This window comes from Nomascus leucogenys, chromosome 16, assembly GCF_006542625.1.
Source record: "Nomascus leucogenys isolate Asia chromosome 16, Asia_NLE_v1, whole genome shotgun sequence".
Classification (NCBI taxonomy): Eukaryota; Metazoa; Chordata; class Mammalia; order Primates; family Hylobatidae; genus Nomascus; species Nomascus leucogenys.
Window position 1 is genome coordinate 94,853,150 of NC_044396.1, and position 16,806 is coordinate 94,869,955.

At 46.8% G+C, this 16,806-nt stretch overlaps 1 protein-coding gene across 1 annotated transcript; it reads left to right on the forward strand.

Annotated features, from left to right (window-relative positions):
• The first annotated feature begins 240 nt into the window (after positions 1–240).
• GML (glycosylphosphatidylinositol anchored molecule like) lies at positions 241–12,378 on the forward strand. The gene is made up of 4 exons (XM_030795376.1): positions 241–299; positions 5,955–6,049; positions 6,657–6,764; positions 11,921–12,378. The coding sequence occupies exons 2-4, from the start codon at positions 5,977–5,979 to the stop codon at positions 12,214–12,216; spliced, it is 477 nt and encodes a 158-aa protein (XP_030651236.1). The 5' UTR covers positions 241–299; positions 5,955–5,976; the 3' UTR covers positions 12,217–12,378.
• The last annotated feature ends 4,428 nt before the right edge of the window (positions 12,379–16,806 follow it).

The window sequence follows — 16,806 nt, forward strand, 5'->3', positions numbered from 1 at the left end:
TAGAACATTCCCCGTGGCTTTCCTGAAGGGAGCGTGGATGGAGCCAGGGTGTGCAGATTTCTGTGAGAAATATTTTCACCTGGGAGCCCCAAGGGGGACCCTGCCAACCTTTGAACACTGGCAGATGGGCTGGAGGCCTGGAGCCTGGGGACGGGGCTTTGAGGGTCCGGCAGGAGGGCGGAGCTGTGCGGCCGGTGGAGGCCCCGGAAAGTTCCAGAAAGGGGGTGGGGCGGCCGGCGCGGGAGGCTCAGATCACTGGAGGCGGCGGGCACGCACACTGCGGGCTCCGAGGGGCACAGGTCAGTTTTCTGAGGCGGGTCGGGACCCAGGCGTGAGACGAGTCTGCCCAGGGGCCCAGCTGAGGCAGCCGTGCCGGGAGCCACCTCGTCAGCCGCTCGGGCCGCCAGGACGCCGCCTGGGGGTGCGCCGCGCTTCCCTGGATGGGGTGCCCCCACTCCCCTGCGAACTCCACTCCCCTCGGAGTCCCAGGGAGACCCCCCGAACTCAGCTCCTCTCAGGGGTACCGGGGGACCCCTCAAACTCCATTCCCCTCAGGGTCCCAGGGATACACCCCAACTCAGCTCCTCTCGGGGGTACTGGGGGATCCCTCAAACTCCACTCCCCTCAGGTTCCCGGGGAGACGCCCCCTACTCCATTCCCCTCAGGGTCCCAGGGATACACCCCAACTCAGCTCCTCTCGCGGGTACTGGGGGACCTCTCGAACTCCACTCCCAGCAGGGTCCCAGGGAGACCCCTCAACTGTGCTCAGGGGTCCCAGGGAGATGCCGGCACCCCAACTCCGCTTCCCTCAGGGGTCCCAGGGTCCCCCTCCCCTTACAGCTCAACTTCCCTCGAGAGTCTGGGGGTGGGAGCCCCCGCTCAGTTCGTGAGCCCCCTTCCCTCGGGGTGTCCCGGGGGCCGCCCCACCCCCACACTGTCTGTGATTCCCCAAGGCGGGGGTCTCGGGCCGCAGCCCTTTCCACGTTCTGCTGCTCATTGTTTTCTGGCTCTTTGCTTTCGAAGGAGAGAAGGAGGCCTTCGTTTCCGGTCTTTTTTCCTTTTCTAATGGAGCCCTGCTTTTCCTTCCGTGTCCCTTCAGGCTTCTTCTGCCAGGTTTCTATTTTTCATTCTTTATTATTACTTTGCCCAAAATATTCTTGACTTCTATTGAGAAGGATTTGGGGGTCCATTTCTTATCCGGAGGTGTGTTCTTAATCTCCAAACAGATGAGGATTTTCCAGTTAATCCTTCTAGGGGTGACTTATTGCTTAATGCCACCATAGTCAGAAAATGGACTCTGAGTGTCCGAAACTGCATTAGGCTCTGAAGTATCTGTCCTTGTCACCTCTTGCAATGTTTTTCGCCTGGAAGCCTGCACTTGCCGACGCTGACATAACTGTTTCTGCCTTTCAGTTCTACAGCCTCCTTTGCTTTGTGATATTGTCATATAATTTATTTCTATATATGTTATAAACTCAATATTTCTTGTAGTGGGTCTGCTGATAATAAAATATTGCAACTGTTTTTGTCTGAAGCCATCTTAAGCTTACCCTGTATTTGCCCCGTGCATCTCTTCGTTTCACAGTTCCTGAGTTGTCACCTTTGTGATAAACTAGTAATAGTAAGTAAACTGTTTTCTTGTGCTCTGTGAGCTGTTCTAGCAAATTATCTAGGAGGAGGTGGTCTTGGAAACCCTTGATTTATAACTGGGCAGTCAGAAGTACACGTGGCCCAGACTTGTGATTGGAATCTGAAGTGGGGGCATTAGGGTGGGACTGAGTCCTTCACCTGTGGGGTCTGCCATACTCAAGGCAGTGCCAGAATTGAATTGAAATGTTGGACAGTCAGTGTACGGAGAGTTGGAGAACTGGTTTGTGTGTAAAAACTCACATATTTAGGGTCAGAAGTATGGTGGTGTAGAAATAATTCATACTATAGTCCCTTATTTCTGCCTCTTACACATCCTTTTATTTTTAAAATTTTTTCATCTTTAAAAAATCAATTTAGTAATCTTTCTCTTTCTCTTTAATGCTCTCATTAGAATTTTTAAAGTACTCGTATGCTAATGTCAACATTTGAGTGAACTGTGGGTTTATTTCTATTGTTGTTTTATTGATTAGCAATAATTTATTCCTAATTCTTACATATCCTGTGATGTTTTTACTGAATGTCTGGCGTTGTGTACAAAATAGCTGGAAAGCTTGGAGGTGGTTGTATGTTACTACTGGGGATGTGTGCCCTCTCCTCTCTCCAGGAGCCTGTGGGAAGGCCTGGACTACTGGCTTGCTCAAAGGTGGAGGCCAGTTGGGATGCTTGCAGCTTCAACCTGACCCTGGCTGCCTCTGGAACCAGCCCTGTCTCTAACCCTAACTGAAGCCATCTTGAGCGGTGCCCTTCCCCTTCTCCTACAGAGTGTGGCTTGTCTCTTGTTGAAGTCAAATAAAATAGATGACTTTCTGAAATTGAAATATTTTCTTTGGGAGGAAATAATTGTAATTAGGGGCATGGGGGTAGATGGGCTGGCATTCAGTATGTCCAAAGAACAAAGAGAAGGATTTTTAATATTTGCAGTGGCTCACACCTATAATCCCAGCACTTTGGGAGGCTGAGGCAGGCAGATCACTTGAGGTCAGGAGTTCAAGACCAGCGTGGCCAACATAGTGAAACCCCATCTCTACTAAAAATACAAAAATTAGCTGGGCGTAGTGGCGTGTGCCCATAGTCCCAGCTACTCAGGAGGCTGAGGCAGGAGAATTGCTTGAACCCGGGAGGTGGAGGTTGTAGTGATCCGAGATCACGCCATTGCACTCCAACTCCAACCTGCAGGACAGAGCGAGACTCTGTCTCCAAAAAAAAAAAAGAAACTATGTCTCTTTTCTATAAAGAAGATAAATAGTGCATATTGCTGTCTGAGTTTCATTGGCACTAGTAGGATTTTGGGGAGCCGGCAAGCTCTGGTTGATGAGTGAGTGAGTGACAGCAGTGGGTGAACCGAGGCTTAGAGTTGCAGCAGGTGGTCTCAGTAGCCATCAGATAAAACTGGTTTCAAGTTACCGCAGGCAGTTTCAGCAGTCAGGCCTCAGAGAAGTACATTCTTGGAGCAATGTTTTCTATCCTGAGTGCTGAATGGTCTCCCCACCTGGCACTTTACCTTAGTTGGGTGTGACAAGGGCGACCCAATTTGTATGGTCAGCTTTCACACCGAATCCTCAGCTCGGACGGGTTTCCCTTTCTAGGCTTTGACTTTCCCCTTGAACCTCATCCCACACACCTGTTCCATCTGGGCCACTGCCTAATGATGGAGCCCAGTGGTGTGACTGTGGCAGGCTCCCTCTAGGGGCACTTTGTATCCTGGGATCTGCCACACTGGGGGGATTCTACTTGGCCTTCTGTGACTCCCCAGGGTCCCTCCCACCACAGAACTTGGAGGCTCTTCCATGGGAAAACTGGCTTGATCTTTAGGGTACCTGGAGATTCTGGGCCACTTTGGTCCCCCGTGAGCCAAGACAGCACTCTGGTTTGCATTCCCTACTGGAGTCCCTGTCTGTAGCCAGCCTGGCTTTCAGCTGGTGCCCAAACTGACAAATGTATCTGCAATGACAAAGGGTACCCTGGGAAGGGCTCGCCCTCTTCGGAATTTCGGTTTACGTGGGCCTTGGTGCTTCCACATCTGTCCAAGGCCCTTTCAAATGTGACTTTTAACTCTGTAGATTGATTTGCCCGGTTGTCACATTCTGAATAGCCACAACCTACTGCACCCCATGTAGAAGTGGAAGTGACCTGATTTTTTTCCTGACTTTTTAAGGCTGTATGTTTACATTTGCATCCAATCATTCCTGTATGGGAATTCCTTGGGAGTCTAACTTGGAGATTTTGTTTCTTCTGCCTTTGCTCCTGGGGGCTTAATCACTTCTGTGCCTCTGGTTGTCAGTGGCACTTTTGTATTTGTCATTAGTCAACCGGAGGCTGGGGGTCTGAGTGGAGGGTATGTCCCCCTTCAGTGATGGTTTCTGTTGGCTTCCCAGGATGAGGATGACTCATGACCACTTGCAAGTGGTTTTTGTGTCAGGAGTTTATGATCACACAGTCATACACGTTCTAACTCCAGACTGACTGTTGAGAAAGCCTCTGGGTAAGGAATTCCTGGGAAACACACTGTTTTCATGCATCCTTTGGAAGATGAGGCCCAAAGTTACCAGGGTCTCTGCTGATGCTGATGATCCACATTTTCTAGCCCACTCGGCTTCTCTGACACCTTTAGCCTTGAGGATCCATGCTCTGTGAAGGATCCAAGCTCTCATTTCCCACTCACCTCGCCCTGGCTCTGTCTCCAGGACCTGTTCTGCTATAGAATCCTAAAGCTCTGGGCGCTGGGTGTCAACCTGTGCCCCAGGAAATCATACTGTTGTTACTGTGGACTTTCCAGTTTGCTTTCTTCTAGTATTCCATTGTAGCTCTTGGGTATTTTCCCATCTGCCCCACGATCCAGCTGGAAATCAGTGAACACATTTGATGGCAGTTTTCCTGCATGTGCTCTGGGCATTGACAGTGGAAGGGTGTTCAGAATGTCTGCTGTGCCCTCGTGGAGGAAGAGGGCCTCAATGTACATGCCCTGGGTCAGCAGGTGCCCTTGAGCCCGGCTTTGGGAGCAAGTGTTGGATGAGTGAAGGAGGCATCCAGGGAAAGCAGGCAGGACAGAGTGGAGACGGGGCTGCTGGGTCTCAGGGGAATGGGCATGGAGTGGGCAGGAGATCCACCTAGGGAGGCTGACTGGCCGGGCGAGTCAGGAGCCCCTTCCAAGGGTGGACACTGACAGGCCCCCAGTCTTGGTCTCCTGCATCTCAGAGGTACCAGCCCATCTTTTTTCCCAAATTTGATGACCTGGGGCTAGGGGCATTTTGAATCTCAGCCTTGCCCACTGGAGCTGGACTTGGTACACAGGGTGGGGCAAAGTGGGTACTGGATCCTGATCGTTCCTATCCCTGGGGTGTGGCTTCTTGCTACACAGTCAGCTTCCGGTTCTGTAGCCCCAGCTGCTCCTGCAGTGGGGGGAGCTACAAATCAGGCTCTGACCCCCTCCAGGTGGGGCCTTAGCATGAGGGGAGTCATCAGGCATCAGCAGCTGTGCCCAGGGAGTTGCCCCACCGAGCACTGAGGACTGACCTGCTCCCAACCAGGGAGATGGAGCTTCCCCCTTGAGTCGGGCTGCTGAAGGGGGGTAGGGGATGGAGACAGTGCGTTTGCAGGAGTAAGGGTGCAGTCGGGTCCCTGCGAGAAAATGTCTCGGTGATGGCGACTGATTGGTGACCTGGGGGTCACCAATCCTGAGCCCACATTTCTGAGCCCACAGTGCTGGCATCAGGACTCAGGTGTGAGGTGCCCCAGACCCTCCCCTTGCCAGTAATTAGCTGATGGCTCAGTGATGCCCAGGGTGAAGGAAGACTTGATTTTGGGAGGGGAGTTCTCTCGTGGTGACACTGAGGATGCCTTCAAGTTGGGCTTCTGGCATGTTCTGTCCTCGCGCCCCTTCTGTAGTCACCTCAGCCCTCATGTTGCTGAGTTGTGTGTGAGAGCGGGAAGCGCGTCAATGGGCAGTATCGGAGAACATTTCACAAGTCGCTTTTGAGGTTCAGAATCAACCAGTAGATACAGAAAAATATTTTGGAGCATGGGGACCCTTGGGTGAGCTGCCACATGAAGCAGCCCCAGGACCTCCCTGGCTCGAGGAGTGACAGCGAGTTTGTCTGAGGTGAGGGCACAGGCCTGGCAAAGCCTTGTGTGTGGGTGAGACCTACCCGACCCCAGTGCCTTACCCGAGGAGCTGCTGGCCCAGTGGGGGAGGCATTCAGGTGCGCAGAGTCAGGGAGACTCATGAGGCCGTTGAGGCCAGGGGCATAGAGCTGGCCAAGGAGCCATGGGTCACTAACGTGTTGTATGGGTCTCCTTACCTTCAGGTCCAGGCTCCTGCGTGAAGTGATGCTCCTCTTTGCCTTACTCCTAGCCATGGGGCTCCCATTGGTGGCAGCCAATGTCACCGTGGGTTCTCAGTGTAAGTATCCTTCCCTCTCACTGTCCTGGAGAGGACGAGAATTCACCTGGGGCTGCTGGGGGTCACTGGAATGATTGGCTGCAACGTGGAGCAAGTCTCGGCCAGCTGGGGCCTGCATTGTCTGTGTAATCAGGGGTGGGCACTAGGGCAGTCCAGGAGTAGTCATGAGCAAGAAGAGGGTTAGGATGGAGGAGCAGCTGACCAGGGACCAAGGGGGAACCTTGATGTGGCCCTTCCCGTCAGCGCCAGGCAGGAGGGGCTGTGTCCAGGGAAACCCAGGAGGATGCCGGACCCCTGTGAGTATCCAGTCTTCCTTGGCGAGGTGGGCCAGGTCTGCAGAGCATAGCAATCCCATATGTGACCACCAGTGGCGCTCTCTGGAGCCTGCGTTGGAGAACAGGGAAAGCTCTCCTTGTGCCTGGCCTCCCTCCCAGAAGCTAGCCTGGGCCAGACTCAGACTGCATAGAGAGCTGAGCTGTGCAGGCTAGGAGAAGTCCTTGGCAGCAGAGGGGAAGGGCTGGCCATTGAAGAAGGGTGGAGTGAGCTGGTCATGGGTGGAAAAGGCGTGGTGGAGCAGAAGCCTGAAGCCTGCTTTCTCCCCTCTCAGGGACTTATAATTTGAGATGCCATGACTGTGCGGTCATAAATGATTTCAACTGTCCCAACACTAGAGTATGTCCGTATCATATTAGGCGCTGTATGACAATCTCCATTCGTAAGTACCTCTTTGTCATTTTGACACATTGTAGATTAGTCCCCTACCTGGGTAGCTTCTGGGGCCAGGGCCAGTCTGCTTTCTTCTCTGCACCCAGCTCTGTTTCCCCTTCCCTTATGTCCTCGAATCCTGAGTGCGTTTCTGCACGCTTTGGTCTCAGCCTCATGATAGGCCAGCATGCATCATCTTGTAGAGCCAGGTACTCTGCAAAGTAGTACAATCTGTCCACACATCTGCAGTGTCTCCAGTGGGTAGGAGCATTGCTGGACCTCAGAGCCTCTACTGTCCCTGGTTGTGTGTGTAGACGCCCGATGCTGCCTGGGCGAGTCCTCACTGGCCATTCAATTTCTGGTAGTCTAGAGAGTGCTTCCAGCTCGGCAGGTCAAAGCAGTGGATGGGCCATGGACTCCCCTCAGGGAAAAACCTACCACACATAGATGGGAAGGCCAAGCATGAGGTCAGGGCACAGCCTGCACTTCCAGGATGCTCTTGCTGCTTCCTCAGAGCCCTCTCTCCCCAGGGCCCTAACCTGCAGAAGATGTATGGCCAGAGGCCCAGTGACCAATGGAGCAAGCAGGGAGGGTGCAGCCAGTGTACGTCCTGGTGCACAGGTGGAGGCATTGTCTGGGGCCCTGCTCAGGGCCTTTCCTCTAGCCCTTTTGTCCCCGGTGTCTGTGGTTGTGCTTGCAACTTCACATGTCATTCTGTGTTCCAAGCTTTGTGCAAAAATAATCCCCTGATTACCACCTCGGTGTGGTTTGGCTATGTCCCCACCCAGATCTCATCTTGAATTGTAACTCCCATAATCCCCGTGTGTCATGGGAGGGACCTGGTGGGAGGTAGTTGAATCATGTGGGTGGTTACCCTCATGATGTTCTCATGATAGTGAGTTCTCACAAGATCTGATGGTTTTATAAGGAGCTTTTCCCCGGCACTTCTCCTTCCTGCCATCATTTGAAGGATATGTTTGCTACCCCTTCTGCCATGATTGTAAGTTTCCTGAGGCCTCCCCAGCCATGCAGAACTGTGAGTCAATTAAATCTCTTTCCTTTATAAATTGCCCAATCTCAGGCAGTTCTTTATAGCAGCGTGAGACGAGACTCATACACACCTCTTCTTCAGACCAACTGCTGATTTGGGACATGGGCAGGAGGCTGAGAATCTGGGCTTTGTCTCCACAGTGGCCACTGCTGGGGACCTTGATGGCGTGGTTTTGTCATGTTGGGATTACTGCCTCTAAATGAGGCTGAGAACTATCTTTCCCATAACTCCCTCATGGGGTAATAGTTGGCAAAAAGAGGAACTTGAGTGAGATTTGCAAGGTGTGGGTGAAGCAGAGATCACTCTTCTGGAAGGTCACGATGGTTTAGTGAAGTGATGGACACTGGTGGACTCCAATCTGTCCTCCTTCGTGTGGACCCCATCTTCTCCACTTTTGAGCCTTTGACTGAAAGCAATTCCTAAGACTCCAGCAGGTATTTGGCCACTGGCCTGCCTAGGTGATGGATACTTCAGTGGAGCAGTTTAAACACCTCTGCAAGAGACTCCTCTGCACAGCCTTACTTGAGAGGATAATGGTGCATGGCCTTTGATATTGCCCTGCAAAGTTGGGCTGTTCCAGCCTGCCCCAGTGTAAGTGACCTAGCTCTGAACTGTTCCTCTGATCTTCAGCCTTACCTGACTAACTTCCTTTCTTGGCTCCCCCATGGTCATGGCAGCTGTAACACTTTTATTTAATAACTTAGACCTAGACTGTTTTAGAGGCTCCATTTTCCTGAATGAACCCTGATGGATATTAGGACAAAGAAGTTGGGAATGCTGAAATGCTGGGACATTTTTCCTTTCAGGAGATTTGCTGATTTCTGGGGCTGTGCAGGGTGGTAAGCAAAAGACCTCTATGGAAAGAAACTCAGGCAGTGTCCTGAGACAAGGGGCCTGGGTATGAGGCATATAGGAACTCTGCACTATCTCTGCAACTTTTCTGAAAACCTAAAACTATTTTAAAATAAAAGGTTCATTCACACACACACACACACACACACACACACATACACATCATAACCCCACTACCTTGTGGATTCAATAACAGAATTGCAATGTGGTTTACAATTTAAAACCCATCAGTTTAATTCACCATGTTAACAAAGAAAAGGGCAGAGATGATTGTAGATGCTGAAATGTTTTGATAAAATCCAACACTCTTTCCAAATCCCTGAGGGAAATGTCTACCATCACCACTTCTATTCCCAATGGAACTGGAGTTCTTAGGTAGTTCAGTTAGGCAAGAGGAAGTATTAAGTCTCATGGAGAGGAGAAAGAAAGAATTTAAAGTGCTTACTATTCATCAGAAACAACAAACTTCAAATAACAAATATCTTTAGGAAAGATCCTGGATACAAGATAAGTATTCAAAAATCAGTTTACACAATCAATTGTCCTTTTGTACGTCAAGAAACAGATTGAAAATGAAATCCAAGGAATGGTGCTCTTTAAAGTATCACAACATCAAGTACCACAAATCTAACTGGATTTGTGCAAGATTTCAACACTCAAACTGCAAGAACACTATTGAAGACTTAAAACACCATTAAAGACTTAAACACATGGAATTGTACACTATACTTATGGATCATGAGAGTCAAAAGAGTAAGGATATCTCTTCTCCAATTAACCTACAAATCCAAAAGAATTTCAGTCAAAGTCTCAGCAGGGGTGTGTTTGTGCTTTGACAAGTTGGTACCGAATGCTTTTTGAAAATATGAAGGGCTAGGAATAGCCAAAGCAGTCTTGGGGAAAAAGTAAAAAGCTCGAGGACTTGTGCTCTGAACTATTAAATTATTCATGTAGTTTCCTTAATCAAAACGGTTTGGTGTTGGATCCTGTGGTCAGGATTGAAAAATACAACACTAGAAGAGAAATAATTCAGAAAAAGCCACGTACTTCTGGTTTCTTGATCTCTGACAAAGTTGACCCTGCAGTGCAGTAGGTAAAGAAACTTCTCTCTGCTGAGTAGTGGTGGATATGTCAGATATTTATACACAATATTTGCACCATATGAAAGAAGCAGTTTCAGGTGGTTTGTAGATCTCAATGTAAATATTAAACCAATAAAGTTTTTAGAGAAAAATGTAAAATGCTGTATTTGTGACTTTTAAGAATTAAGAATTTAAAAAATTGAACAAAATAGTGCTAGTCACATAAGAATGAAATTGATAGGTTGAATTACCTTTAACTTCAAAACTTCTGTTCCTAAGAAGATACCTGTGAAATAGTAAAACCGCAAGCCACAGATGAGGAGAAAGCATTTCAAAACGTGTATTTACTAAAGTACTTGTATTCATAATATAATGAACTTATTCCTATGAATTAATAAAAAGCTGATCAATGGAAATTTAAACAAAAGCCTTAAAGGGAATTTGCCAGAAAATGGTATCTGAATGTGTAACATACATAAGAAAAGTTGTTCACTGTCGTTCTTGAAAGAAATGCAGCTTAAAACCACAACACAATAACACCACAGGAAATGACTCAATATCCTAAAATGATCATACCAAGTGTTGTCAGGGTTCTGAAGTGTGCTCAATCCCTCAGACTATAGATAAGTTCAACCCAGTGTAGAAAACTCTTCGACGTTGTCTGCTAAAGCTGCGTATCAAACACTGAGACTCAGCGCTTCTACTCCAAGGTGCATAGCTAATTATAAAAAAGCTTATACAGACTCACCTCAAGGCAAATACAAGGCAAGAGTATTCATTGCAGCACTATTTGGAGTAGACAAAAACCATAAACAACCTTAATGTCCATCAACAATAAATTGTGGTATGTTCACCAATGTAATGCTATGCAATTATGAGAATGAACAACATACAACAGTGTGCAACAATAAGGATAAATTTCATAAACACAGATTACAGCAAAAGAAGCCATCCACAAAAGCAGATATAATGCATAATTTCATTTCATAAAGTTCAAAACCAAACAGAACTAACCTATAGGTTTAGAAGCCCATACATTTCCTGTCTTTGGCCTGGGCTGCTCACAGCAGTGTCTGCATGGAGGAACAGAGTGAAGAGTCCTGGGGCTGTCTTGCAGCTCTGTTTCTGATGCTGCATGCTGAGTACTGGCTGTGGGCACTTGGTGAAAATCCATTGAGTTGTGGACTTATGGTCAGGCACATTTCTGTAGAATGTTGAACTCCAATAAACTTTTTAAGTGGAAAATAACAGAAAACAAGTGACTGGTTCGTATTCATCAGTTGTTTCTGGTGTTATAGAGGAGATAAGACCCAGAGCCATGAATAGATAAATCAATTTTGGTAAGTTCCAGAATAAAGTATTTGTGTAAACACTGGATAGACTTCAAGGGGAACAGAAGTAGTGATGAGGGCCAAGGTATTTAACCCAGGGATTCTTGAAGGAGGTGTTAGATGGAGCTTTGGTCAGGTGGCACTGGTCAGCTGAGGCCACTGGACAAGCCCTCTAGTGAAGGTTATTGATCACATTAGTCGTGATCACATTAGTTGCGATCGATAACCTTCACCAGAGGGCTTGTCCATCAGATAACATGTACCTAGTTGGAATGGTGCATCAAGTCTGTACTGGGGAGGAGGTTGGCACCAAGGGCTCAAGAGCATTTATATGTTGGTCCAGGAGACTGAAACACCAGGCTAAGGGTCCCAGGAAGGAGTTTACCCTAGAATCTTGCCAACTGCAGAAAATCTAGTTAAGGCTGCATTAATATGGGCACCTCTGTTGAAGGTCCATGTGATCTCTAGACCATAAGTGAAACATGATTTCTGGTCTGCATTTAATTTCTAGGGCTCTAGAATTCTTACCACAAAAAAATGAACAGAACATTTCATTGTGCGTAGCTACATGACAAGGTACCATGATATCATTTTGGGAGGGCCAGAGGCCTAAAGATGGCAGCTTACATAGAAAACTGTCTCCAGAAGAAGTTGTTCTGGGAGTGATGAGACCCGCTAGTGGACTTGGATATTCTCTCTCAGTCAAGTGCTCTAGACAATGTTGTCACAGCTAGGAGTGTAGAATGTGTACATGGAGCTAATTATGGTTGAATGTGAGGTGTATGTGCTTCAATATTTACAAGCAGAAAATGTGAAATCAATTATTTTCATTGCTGCTTCTTTTTTTTAGGCATAAATTCTCGTGAACTACTAGTTTATAAGAACTGTACAAACAACTGCACATTTGTATATGCAGCTGAACAGCCTCCTGAAGCCCCAAGAAAAATCTTCAAAACTAATAGCTTCTACTGGGTTCGTTGTTGTAATACCATGATTTGCAATGCAGGAGGGCCTACTAATCTTGAAAGGGACATGTCACCCGATGAAGTAACTGAGGAGGAGCTTCCAGAAGGAACTGTGAGGCTGGGGCAGTCAAAACTGTTCCTGAGCTTTGCCTCTATCATAGTCAGCAATATATTGCCATGAGGACCCCTCCTTGGAGGGTCTGACCATCTTCACCGGTTCCGCAGAGAAATGTTGCTCTCCATTATTCCCTTGTAAGCCAGAGACCCTTATCCACTGCTCCTCTAGGTGGCCCATTTATGGTTTGTTGTAAGAGAAAAATAAAAAAAAATATTGTTTAGTGGAGATGTTCATGAGCATTTGTTTGCCTGCATGTACTTGAGCACTCATAGTGGAGTCTCTGTTCATATCTGTTCTTCCCTCCCTTGCTCTGTATTCAGGGATTACTTTGTGGTTTTATTATAATCAGTTGCTGTAGCTATTATTGATTTTGGTAGTTTTGTCTTTGCGCTTCATACTAAAGTTATGAGTGGGTTGCACACTGCAGTTACTGCATTGCAATATTTTGGTTTGTCTGTGTACTTAATTTTACCTTGGGTTTTATACTTTCAGATGTTTTCTTTTTATACATGAGTGTTTTTTTCTTTCAATTTGAAGAGCTCCCTTTAGCATTTCCTGTAAGACAGATGTGGTGGTGAATTCTCTCAGCTTTTGTTTGGGAGAGACTTCATTTCTCCTTCATATTTGGAGTTCAGTTTTGCTGGATACATTATTCTTGGATGACAGTTGAGGATTTTTTTTTTCTGTTCAACACTCTCAAAATGTCATACCACTCACTCCTGGCCTGTAGAGTTTCCCTGAAGAATTCTGTTGCCAGATGAACTGGAGCTCCTTTACATGTCTGCCTATTTTCTCTTGCCACTTTTAGGGTCCTCTTTTTGTCCTTGACCTTTAAGAGTTTGATTATTATATGTGTCAGGGTAGTCCTATTTGGGTCAGATCTCTTTGGCGTTCTCTAACTTTCCTGTACCTGAATATTTATCTCTTCCTCAAGTTTTGGAAACTTTTCTGTTATTATTTTTTGATCAGCTTCCTACGCCTGGCGCTTGCTTAACTCCGTCTTAAACACCAGTAATTCTTAGATTTGGTCTTTTGAGGTAATTTTCTATATCTTATAGGTTATCTTCATTCCTTTTCATTCTTCTTTCTTTTTTCTCCTTTGTGTACTTTCAAATAGCTGTCTTCAGGTTCATTGATTCTTACCTCTGCTTTATTTATTTTGCTGTTGAGAGCCTGTAATGAATTTTTCAGTTCAGCAAATATATCCCTCATTTCCAAGGTTTCTGTTTGACTTTTTAGATTATTTCAATGTCTTCGTTAATTATTTCTCATAAATTTCTGAATTGCTTTTCTTTGTTATCTTGGAGATCACTGAGTTTCCTTAAAACTACTATTTTGAATTCTTGGTCAGAGAATTCACATATTGCTCTCTCTTTAGGGTCAGTTATTGGTTCCTTGCCTTGTTCGGTTGGGGAGGTCATGGCTCCCTGTTTGCTGTTGTTTCTTGTGAACGTATGTCTATGTCCTTGCACAGAAGAATTATGTATTTATTTCAGACTTCTCTGTCTGGCTTCTTTTTGTTTCTTTGTTTTTTTTTTTTTTTTGTTTTGGTTTTTGTGTGTGTGTGTGTGTGTGTGTGTGTTTTAAGACAGGGTCTCACTCTGTCACCCAGGCTGGAATGTAGTGGTGATCGTGGCTCACTGCAACTCCACATTCCAGGCTCAGGTGATCCTCTTATCTCAGTCTCCTGAGTAGTTCAGACCAGCTAATTTTTGTATTTTTTTATAGAGATGAGGTTTTCAGTGTTGCCCAAGCTGCTTTCAAACTCCTGGGCTCAAGCAATCTTCCCACCTCGACCTCCCAAAGTGCTGGGATTACAGGTGTGAGCCACCACATCCAGCCTGGTTTTTACTGGATATGTTTCATTAGAGATCTTTGTAATTTATCTGTTTCTTTCCTTTTTCTTTTTTCCCGTTAGGTTGCTGCCTCCTTTTCTGCACTAGATGGCAACTTAAGCCCAACTTTGCCTTGGTTCTAGTCAACAGTAGAGTACTGCCAGTCCCAAAGAGAGAGGCCCCAAGGGGATGTCCTGGTCATGTGGGAAGGCTGACCAGGGCTGCATGCCTGGGGGCCTATGGGACTTACTTCCTATAGCATGGCACTGTGAACAGCCACCCTGATTTGGTGTCTCCTTTGGCTGAGTTACACAGCAGAGTTTTCAAGGGTGGGATGGGAGTCCCATTTCCCTTTCTGTCTCTGACTTTCCTCAGAAATATTTTTCCCTTCGGGCACTCCTGATGATACCTCTGGGTTGAAGCAGGGGCATGTTTCCTGCCAGGAAACCCAACATGGGAAGGAAGCTGGTTGTCTGCCTCCATGCCACTTTGTCCAGTGTAGAAACTGTGAGTCAGGGGGAAATGTTCTGCACATTTGGTGCTGAGCAGACTGGGGAGAGGGACATTGTGGGCATGTAAATCCTGTTTTCTTACATCTGCTCTAGGAGTTTTCTTACTTGTCTGTGGCCCCAGGAACTATCTCATCCTCATATTTGAGTCCTGGAATATTGCTGGTGATAATCTCAGTGCTGTGTATTTGGTTTTGGTTTTCTTTGAGATGGGAGGGAAGCCAGCTTGCTTGTACACTGCCATCATGGAAACTTGGACTTGTGTTCTCTTAGGTATATTCCTAGTAGTGGAATTGTTGGGTTCTATGGTAACTCTCTAGATAATTATTAAAGAGACTATGAGACTGTTTTCCAGAGTGGCTGCACCATTTTACAGTCCCACCAGCCATGTATGAGGGTTCTAGCACTTGTTATTACCTGATGTTTTTTTATTTTAGTTTTTCCAGTTGATGTGAAGTGCCATCTCATTGTGGTTTTGATTTGCATTTCCCATATGACTAATGACATTGAGTATCTTTGCCTGTGTTTTTTGGCCATTTGTTTATCTTCCTTGATTGTAAGAGTACTTTATATACTCATGATACAAATCCCTGATCACATAGATGATTAGCAAATACTGTCTCCCATTCTTTGGGTTGTCCTTTCACTTTTGAGAGTGTCCTTTGAAGCACATGTTTTCAATTTTGGTGAAGTCTAAACTATCTATTTTTTCTTTTCTCGCTCATATTCTTGGTGCCATGACCTTCACCAAACCCAAGGTCAGTGAGGATTAAATCTATGTTTCCTTCTAAGACTGTTATTTTTTGCTCTTATGATTAGATCTTTGATCAATTTCAGATTAATTTTCATATATGGTCTGAGATAAGGACCCAACTTCATTCTTTTCCACATAGTTATCAAGTTTCAATACCATTTGTTGGAAAGATTATTCTGTCCCCAATGGATGGTCTTGGCACCTTTGTAAAAAAGTTAGGTGACAGGGTTGGTCCGTTCCAAGATGGCCATACATGAACAGCTCCAGTCTGCAGCTCCCGGTGTGATCGATGCAGAAGATGGTGATTTCTGCATTTCCAACTGAGGTACCTGGTTCATCTCATTGGGACTGGTTGGACAGTGGGTGCAGCCCACGGAGGGCGAGCCAAAGGACGGGGCATCGCCTCACCTGGGAAGCGCAAGGGGTCACGGGATTTTTCTTTCCTAGCCAAGGGAAGCTGTGACAAACTGTACCTGGAAAATCGGAACACTGCCACCTAAATAATGAGCTTTTCCAACCGTCTTAGCAAATGGCACACCAGGGTATTATATCCCACGTCTGGCTCAGCGGGTCCCACGCCCATGGAGCCTTGCTCACTGCTAGTCCAAGATTGAACTGCGAGGCAGCAAGCCTGTCTGGGGGAGGGGTGTCCACCCTTGCTGAGGCTTGAGTAGGTAAACAAAGCAGCTGGGAAGCTCAAAGTGGGTGGAGCCCACCACAGCTCAATGAGGCCCACCTGCCTCTGTAGACTCCACCTCTGGGGGTAGGGCGTAGCTGAACAAAAGGCAGCAGAAACTTCTGCAGACTTAAAAGTCCCTGTCTGACAGCTCTGAAGAGAGAAGTGGTTCTCCCAGCACGGTATTTAAGCTCTGAGAACAGACAGACTGCCTCCTCAAGTGGGTCCCTGACCCCTGTGTAGCCTAACTTAGAGACACCTCCCAGTAGGGGCCAACTGACACCTCATAGAGCTGGGTGGCCCTCTGAGATGAAGCTTTCAGAGGAAGTATCAGGCAGCGATATTTGCTGTTCCACAGCCTCTGCTGGTGATACCCAGGCAAACAGGGTCTGGAGTGGACCTCCAGCAAACTCCAACAGACCTGCAGCTGAGGGACCTGACTGTTAGAAGGAAAACTAACAAACAGAAAGGAATAGCATTAGCATCAACAAAAAAGAACATCCACACCAAAACCCCATCTGTAGGTCACCATCATCAAAGACCAAAGGTAGATAAAACCACAAAGATGGGGAGAAACCAGAGCAGAAAAGCTGAAAATTCTAAAAACCAGAGCACCCCTTCTCCTCCAAAGGGTCACAGCGCATCACCAGCAATGGAACAAAGCTGGATGGAGAATGACTTTGACGAGTTGGCAGAAGTAGGCATCAGAAAGTTGGTAATAACAAACTTCTCCAAGCTAAAGGAGGATGTTCAAACTCATTGCAAGGAAGCTAAAAACCTTGAAAAAAGATTAGGTGAATGGCTAACTAGAATAAACAGTGTGGAAAAGACTTTAAATGACCTGATGGAGCTGAAAGCCATGGCAAGAGAACTATGTGA